Here is an 8,991-nt window from a genome sequence, read left to right as displayed (position 1 = left end):
GCACTCCAGTCTGGGTGACAGAGTGAGACTCCAACTCAAAAAAAAAAAAGAAAAAGAAAAAGAAAAATGACTTTGACTGCACCATAGGAGTACGGCCTGGAGGGAGAAAATATTGGTTGTGAGGAAAGACACTCAGGCTGTCCACACTTCTCCAGTTAGATTTAACATCTAAAGGAAGCATTTATTTCTTTTATTCTGATTCTCTCAGGTCTCAAACATATCCTCCTCATACCCCTAAGGGTAATGTTTCTGCTCTGGGAAGGCATGAAAACACTTGTTTAGGTTGTAAAGCCCCCTTAAGCAGGGGCCTAAAGATAAGAATGAAGTGAGGGTCCAAAGAGCTTGTCATTCTTCAAATCTCTAGAGAGAAACACATGAGGAACATTCTGGGAGAGTTCAATGGATTTAAGGAGATTAAAATTTTTAAAAATTTTTATTTAAAAATATTTATTATAGAAAATGTGGAAAAGTAGACAAAGGGAAAAAAAACAAAAAAGCCCAGTCACCTCAGGACTTCTAGCTCCAGGAGGGCAGGGAACAGTTTTGCTCTTTTTTTTTCCTTTAATAAACTTTTTTATTGAAGGTATAACATGCATACAAAGAACAGGTCTGCTTTTGCTCACTATTATAGTCTCATGCCTAATAAAAAGCATGATTGGAAGGAGCTAGTAAGCATGTGTTGAGTGAATAATCAAATGTAAAACTATCCCTTAGAGGGCAGTGGTTATAAAATTCACTTTAGGAAAGGAAAGGTTGGTTTTACCGTCCACATCCCCCAAAACACAACAGCTATAGTGTACTATGTGGCTGGCCTAACGCTACCTTCTTCAAACGAATTACCGGTTGAGTCTTCACCAAAACCTAAAAGGTAGATTATTTTCTCCCTCTGCAGATGAAGAAACTGAGGTTCAATGAGAAATAAGGTTTCGAGGGTGACACAGCGGGGCCAGCATCGACGTGACTTCGGAGCACACGCGAGGCTGGATCCCCTCAAGGCACCGGGTAGATCAAGGGGTGGAGCTCGCGAGGGCGACGGGGCTTCCCAAGACGGGTGACAGGCTCGAAGCCATCACCGGAGGAGGGTGCTTGGCAGGTGCGCAGGGCCTGGCTGGGGACAGAGACCCCGAGGCCGGACGGCGTCGCTCCCAGGCCCTGCAGGCTCCGGCCGGGGAGAAGGCCTCCGTGCTCCTCGCTTCACTTCATACCTCATCTGGTAGTGCATGGCGATGCGCTCCCGGTGCTGAAAGTCGCTGCCGTCCGTGCCGGCCGCTCGCGGGCCTGCCCGAGAGGCCATTGTGGCCGCCCAGAAGCCCCGAGACCCTCACGCAGACCTGTGCAATGACTACAGAGCCAAGCCGCCTGCGGGCCCTACCGGCGTGCGCCCAACCTGGCTACCCACATCCGCTCGGCTCCGCGAAGAGCACTTCCGGCCTCTCTGTCTTGGGAGGACCGACTCTGTGGTCACTTCTCCCCGCGCACGCGCCCTCGAGCTCTCTTCGCCCCGCTCCGCCTCTCCTCGAGTGGACCGCGCGGAAACTTAGTTCTCAGCCTGGGCTGCTTCTTGTTGGCTGTCCGAAGGCTTCTCGCACACTTTCTCTTTCTTAAACTCTAATGTGCATTTTAAGACCCCATTGTCACCACTTCCCAGAGGGGAAAACTGATGCTTGGAAGCGTTCTGTGACTCTCCCACAAGCACACATTATTCACACAGTCTAACAACTTTCTCTCCATAGATCACTTAATCATTGCAAAGAGAAAACGGTAACTTTTCAGTGAGGAAACCTGGCGTACGCTCCTTAGCCGAGTAGTCACAGTTAATTTGTCCAATAATGAGACAAACTGACACCTCGTTCCTCTTGATAGACCGAGGACACAGCATCACTTCAGTGATATTTCTTCCAAATATACTTAACCTGAATTTAATCATGAAGAAATGACAGACCCTGCATCGTAATGGCTCATACCTCTAATTCCAGCACTCTGGGAGGCAGAAGCCGGAGGATCCCTTGAGCTCAGGAATTTGAGACCAGCCTGGGCAACATAGAGACACCGTATCTACAAAAAAAAAAAATCAAAAAAATTAGCTGGGCATGGTTGAGCATGCCTGTAGTCCCAGCTTTTTGGAAGGCTGAGGAAGAGGATTGAGTGAGCCCAGGAGGCTGAGGCTGCAGTGAGCGTGATTGTGCCACTGCACTGCAGCTTGGGCAACAGCACAAGACCCCTGTCTCCAAAAAATGCTAAAAATAAAAATAAAATATGTAAGAGTACAGTGAAAGCTAATTGTATAAAAAATTATTTAAATTTCTAAAAATGTATGCAGTGAAAAATCTCACTTCCACGTCTGCTCTTCATCCTCCCTGCTCTCAACCCAGTCCACCCTGCTCCACCTGACCAGGGAGCCACTTTTTCACTTATTGGTATATATACTTCCAGTTTCGTTAAGCATATACAAGAAAACATGAAGTTATATTTCTTTTTTGTTGTTGAGTTGGAGTCTCACTCTGTCGCCCAGACTGGAGTGCAGTGTCCGCTCCCGGCCACCGCAGCCTGGACCTGCTGGGCTCCGGTGATGCTTCCACCTCAGCCTTCCAAGTAGCTGGAACTACAGGCGCACGCTACCACACTCGTCTAATTTGTTTTACTTATTGTAGAGATGAGGTCTCGCCAAGTTGCCCAGGCGGGTCTCGAACCTGCGGGGTCAGGCAATCCACTCACCTCAGCCTCCCAAAGCGCGGGATTACAGGCTGAGCCACCAAGCCCGGCTATGAAGTTATATTTCTATTTTACCTTTAAAAAATACAGAGGGCAGCATATTATACACACTATTAAAGACGTTGCTGTTTGTATTGACATGACAATATATCTTGGAGATTTTCTCCAAATCAGTACATGAAGAATATCTTCACTTTTTTTCCTATAGCTTCCTAGTGTCGTTCCATTATATGAATACAGTTTAATTTATTTAACCTACACCCTTTTGTAGGACATTTGTGTTGCTTCCAACATTTTGTTATTACAAACATAGTATCAGGAAATAACCTTGTACATATATAATTTCACTGATGGGCAAGTAGATCTATAGTCTGGAATCACAGAGGTGGTATTGCTGTGTCGGAGAACATACTGTGTTTGTAATTTTGAAAGATCTTGCCAAAGTGCCTTTCACAGTGGTTATACCAATAATATTTTCAACAGCAATGCATAAGTGTGTGTAAGTCCCTGTTTTCCCACAGCTTTAACAACTTGCTAATCTGATGGGTGAAGAACGGCATCTCAGTGTAGTTTTAAATTGTATTGGTGGCTGGGCGTGGTGGCTCAAAGCCGATAATCTCAGCATTTTGGGAGGCCAAGATGAGAGGATTGCCTGAGCCCACGGGTTCGAGAACAGCCTGGGCAGTTTGGCAAGACCTCATCTCTACAATTAAAAAAAAAAACTACCCAGGCTTGGTAGCGCGCACCTGTAGTTCCAGCTGCTTGGAAGACTGAGGTGGAAGGATCGCCTGAACCCAGCCGTTCGATGCTGGGCTGGCCGTGAGCATGCCACTGCACTCCAGCCTGAGCAGCAGAGTGAGATTCCAACTAAAAAAAAAAAAATCTCACTTTCTATAAGTAAGATTAAGCATCTTTTCATATATTTAAGGGTAATTTGGGCTGGACACGGTGGCTCACACCTGTAATCCCAGCACTTTGGGAGATGGAGACAAGAGGATTGCCTGAGCCCAGGGGTTCAAGATCAGCCTGGGCAACTTGGCGAGACCTCATCTCTACAATAAATCAAAAAAATTAGCCGGGTGTGGTGGTGTGCGCTTGTAGTTCCAGCTACTTGCAAGGCTGAGGCAGAAGGATCGCCGGAGCCCAGCAGGTCGATGCTGGGCTGGCCGTGAGCATGCCACTGCACTCCAGCCTGAGCAGCAGAGTGAGATTCCAACTAAAAAAAAAAAAATCTCACTTTCTATAAGTAAGATTAAGCATCTTTTCATATATTTAAGGGTAATTTGGGCTGGACACGGTGGCTCACACCTGTAATCCCAGCACTTTGGGAGATGGAGACAAGAGGATTGCCTGAGCCCAGGGGTTCAAGATCAGCCTGGGCAACTTGGCGAGACCTCATCTCTACAATAAATCAAAAAAATTAGCCGGGTGTGGTGGTGTGCGCTTGTAGTTCCAGCTACTTGCAAGGCTGAGGCAGAAGGATCGCCGGAGCCCAGCAGGTCGATGCTGGGCTGGCCGTGAGCATGCCACTGCACTCCAGCCTGAGCAGCAGAGTGAGATTCCAACTAAAAAAAAAAAAATCTCACTTTCTATAAGTAAGATTAAGCATCTTTTCATATATTTAAGGGTAATTTGGGCTGGACACGGTGGCTCACACCTGTAATCCCAGCACTTTGGGAGATGGAGACAAGAGGATTGCCTGAGCCCAGGGGTTCAAGATCAGCCTGGGCAACTTGGCGAGACCTCATCTCTACAATAAATCAAAAAAATTAGCCGGGTGTGGTGGTGTGCGCTTGTAGTTCCAGCTACTTGCAAGGCTGAGGCAGAAGGATCGCCGGAGCCCAGCAGGTCGATGCTGGGCTGGCCGTGAGCATGCCACTGCACTCCAGCCTGAGCAGCAGAGTGAGATTCCAACTAAAAAAAAAAAAATCTCACTTTCTATAAGTAAGATTAAGCATCTTTTCATATATTTAAGGGTAATTTGGGCTGGACACGGTGGCTCACACCTGTAATCCCAGCACTTTGGGAGATGGAGACAAGAGGATTGCCTGAGCCCAGGGGTTCAAGATCAGCCTGGGCAACTTGGCGAGACCTCATCTCTACAATAAAGCAAAAATTAGCCGGGTGTGGTGGTGTGCGCCTGTAGTTCCAGCTACTTGGGAAGCTGAGGCAGAAGGATCCCCTGAGCCCAGCAGGTTGAGGCTATGGTGGCTATGAGTGTGCCACTGCACTCCAGCCTGGATGACACAGTGAGACTTCGACTCAAAAAAAAAAAAAGGAAATTTGTATTTAATTTCCTTGGACTGTGTTCATATTCTTTGTCCATTTTTCTATTGTGTCACTGGTCTTAATTTACACGACGGGGAGGAGCCCAAAAACCCAGAATGTATTTAATTAAAAATTGTGCATTCCCCTTTCCAGCAGTGACACCCTACCCACGAGAGCATGCCTCTCGCAAGGATTTCCTTCATTCCTCTCCAGAAGAGGAGAGGAGAAAACACAAGAAGAAGTGCCTAGTACAGAGCCCCAACTCCTACTTCATGGATGTGGAATGCTCAGGATGCTATAAAATCACCACAGTCTTCAGCCATGCACAAAGAGTAGTTTTGTGTGTCGGCTGTTCCTCTGTCAGCCTACAGGAGGAAAAGCAAGGCTCACAGAAGGCTGTTCTTTCAGGAGAAAGCAGCACTAAAAGCTCCCCAGTCAAGATGAATGGGAAACCATCCCAATAAACACATTTTGGATTTAAAAAGAAAACTGTGTATTTATTCTTACATGTTTAAACTTTAGCCACCTTCAAAGTACTGTCCGTGTGATGCAATACACTTATTGAGATACTTTTTTCACTGCTCAAAACAGTGTTTGAACGCATCCATTTTGATGCCTTTTAGTGCTTCTGCCATTTTTTGTTTCACCACTTCCACATCGGCAGAACGCTTCCCTTTGAGGACTTTTTTTCACCGGAGAAACAAAAACATTGCTCGGGCTGAGACTGGATGAGTACGGAATGTGGGTCATGCCATTTTGGGGTCAGAAACTGCTGAACATTCAGGGTGGTATGGGCAGGTGCACTGTTATGGTGGAAGAACCAGTCACCTGTTTGCCACAAAAAAATTCACTGAAGTCAAACGTAACCTCTCAGAACGCTAGCTGGCACACTGATGCCTTTAGGATCCTAGAATACTTACTTAGTGGGGAAGACTGTGCTACAAGGGGGTCGCCCTCCTAAAGACAATTCCAGCTTTGGGGGGAATCCCTCCTCAGATATAGTTAGACAGAGAGGAGAGAATGAGAGTCACTTTTTATTTGTAATATTAGTTGCCATATACTGTAGTTTCCCTTTTTATTGTATGTCTTTGGACTTTGCTCATAGTATTACGAGTTTAACATACAGAATTTTTTTGTATGTAGTAGAAAGTATCAATTGTTTCTTTTATGGCTTCTCAATTTTGAGTCCTAGTTAGAGTCCTTCTCTGCTCCAAGGTGTCGCAAATGATTTCCATGCGCTACAGTACTAGAGAACTAAGTTCAGAAATAGCATCCCTCACTAGAGTGTGAATTCCCCGAAGACAGAGACAAAAACTGAGTCATCTGTTTCTCCAGCAGCTCATGGTGCCTGGCATAGTGTAAAATTTCAAGAAATATTTGTTGAATAGATTAAACCCCGACTGAGCCAAAATCATCCTCTTCTAAACACTTCAAAGACTCTTCGAGTTCATCCCTCACCCCTAAGCAGATGCTCTCTGGCTTTAGCTTGCTGTTGTCTTTGCTCTTCTGGGTCTGCCTCCCGTGCCTGTGCTTGGAGTTCATCAGGGCCAGACTGCTTCTGACTCATCCATTGGTAATCTACCCATGGGACACCAAGTACACAACAGACATTCAATAAATGTTTGAGGCGTGAATGGCCAAGGGACGGGCCCTGACCCTTTCCCTAGAACTTCTTCCCTGAAGTGTTTTGCTTGTAATTTTCCCCTGGCTCTCGGTCTGCTCTTAAGTTTAAGTTGCTTATGTTCCTGTCTCCTCATCCTCCCTGCACATTCCCTTCTCAAACCCTTTGCACTGATATTTCCTTTGTTTTGATTGTTCTCCAAGGATGTCAAAAGACTGATTTAGCTCAAAGTCTACCTCCTTGGAGGTCTTTCCTGAACTCACAGGCCAATCTGACTCCCCAGCCATTTGCTATAATATCATCTTCTTCTCAGAACACCGACACCTGAAAGTATTTTGCTCTTGGCTTGAGTTCTCTCCTGTCCCAGGAATGTCAGCTCCTTGAAGTGTGGGACAAGACTGTCCTGTTTCCGGCTGTGTTTTCTTAGCCCCTAGGAGGGCTGGCACATAGTAGGCACTTAATATTTGCTGAATGAATAAATGGTTGTTGCCTAAGAGCTCCTCTAGGGAAAGATTTACATCTAAACAATAATATGCTGGGTGCAGTGGCTCATGCCTATAATGCTAGCACTCTGGAAAGCTGAGGCGGGAGGATCACTTGAGGCCAGGAGTTTGAGACCAGTCTGGGCAACAAAATGAGACCCCCATCTCTATAAAAAAACAGAAAAAAAATTAGCAGAGCATGGTGGCAAGCACCTGTAGTCCTAGCTTCTCGGGAGGCTAAGGCAGAAAAATTGCTTGAGCCCAGGAGTTTGAGGCTATGGTGAGCCACGATCATGCCACTGCACTCCAGCCTGGGTGACAGGCAAGATCCTGTCTCAAAAAATAAACAGAAATAATAATAATTGCTATTTATTGAGCTCTGGGGCTATACTAGGCTTTGTATCAAGTACAAGTACATTTCATGACTATTTTATTTAATCTTCATGAAAACCGATGGCGTAGGAGCTGTTTTTATCACTATTCCTCAGATCAAGCTTAGAGAAGTTAGCTCGCACAGCTATTGCTGGACCACCAGTTCCGAAAGCATGCTCTCTGAGCAGCCATGGCTTCCCCATCACCAAAGACCTGTTAGAAATACAAATTCTGGCTGGGCACAGTGGCTCAAACCTGTAATCCCAGCACTTTGGGGGGCCGAGGTGAGGGGATTGCACGAGCCCACAGGTTCAAGACCAGCCTGGGCAACTTGGCGAGACCTCATTGCTGCAATAAATCAAAATTTAGCTGGACGTGGTAGTGTACGCCTGTAGTTCTGGCTACTTGGAAGACTGAGGCGGAAGGATTGCCTGAGCCCAGCGGGTTGACGCTGGGTTGGCTGTGAGCATGCCACTGCACTCCAGCCTGGGTGACAGAGTGAGACTCCAACTAAAAAAACAAAACAAAAACAAATTATTAGATTCAACCACAGACAGAGTCAGGAACTCTGGGGTGGGGTCCAGGAATCTAAATTTTAGCAAACTTTCCACTGATGCATCGAAGTATGAAAAACCCTGTGCTAAAAGAAAGGAGAGGCTAAATTATTTTTTTAAAAACAGCCTTGGCCGTGCATGGTGGCTCAAGCCCATAATCCCAGTACTTTGGGAGGCTGAGGCAAGAGGATTGGCTGAGCCCAGGGGTTCAAGACCAGCCTGGGCAACTTGGTGAGACTTTGTCTCTACAGTAGATCAAAAAATTAGTCAGGCATGGTACCGCGCACCTGTGGTTCCAGCTATTTGGAAGGCTAAGGTGAAAGAATCGCCTGAGCCCAGCAAGTTGACACTGGGGTGGCCGTGAGCATGCCACTGCACTCCAGCCTGGGCAACAGTCTGAGACACTGACTCAAAAAAAACAAAAAATAGCCTATTGACATATAACTTCTATATCATACAATTCGCCCACTCAAGTGTACACGTCAATGATTGTTAGTATATTTTCAAGGCTGTGCAATAATCACCAAAATAGGCTATGATTACCAGGTTAGAAATTTTATCTATCCTAAAAGAAATTCTGTACTCATTAGCAGCCCCTCTTCATTCCCCTCTTTCCCCTACTCCTAAGCAACCACTCATAAATAGGTCTGCCTACTCCAGACATTTCACATAAACGGCATCATATATTATGTTTTTTATCTTTTGCGACTGGCTTCTTCCACCTGTTTTCAGGTTTCTTCATGTGTAGCATATATCCTTTTTATTGACAAATAATATCCCATTTGTAGATATGTCACTTTTTTTTGAGTTGAAGTCTCACTCTATCGCCCAGGCTGGAGAGCAGTGGCATGCTCACGGCCACCCCATGTCGACCTGCTGGGCTCAGGCGATCCTTCCACCTCAGTCCTCCAAGTAGCTGGAATAACAGGCACGTACCACCACACTCGGCTAATTTTTTTATTTGTGGTAGAGATGAGGTCTC

General features: G+C 46.1%; 1 protein-coding gene across 1 annotated transcript in view; it reads right to left on the bottom strand.

Annotated features, from left to right (window-relative positions):
• The window catches only part of JAGN1 (jagunal homolog 1), a 4,183-nt gene extending 2,726 nt beyond the window's left edge, over positions 1 to 1,457 (bottom strand). The window contains exon 1 of the mRNA XM_008064734.1: positions 1,206 to 1,457. Within this exon, the coding sequence (XP_008062925.1) occupies positions 1,206 to 1,294 (89 nt within the window). The 5' untranslated portion in view covers positions 1,295 to 1,457. The remainder of the gene's footprint in view (positions 1 to 1,205) is intronic.
• Between the last annotated feature and the right edge of the window lie 7,534 nt (positions 1,458 to 8,991).

This window comes from Carlito syrichta, unplaced genomic scaffold (assembly GCF_000164805.1).
Source record: "Carlito syrichta isolate Samal-C Ts95f unplaced genomic scaffold, Tarsius_syrichta-2.0.1 Scaffold307981, whole genome shotgun sequence".
In the NCBI taxonomy this organism is placed as follows: domain Eukaryota; kingdom Metazoa; phylum Chordata; class Mammalia; order Primates; family Tarsiidae; genus Carlito; species Carlito syrichta.
This window is presented reverse-complemented; position numbering and strand designations above follow the sequence as displayed.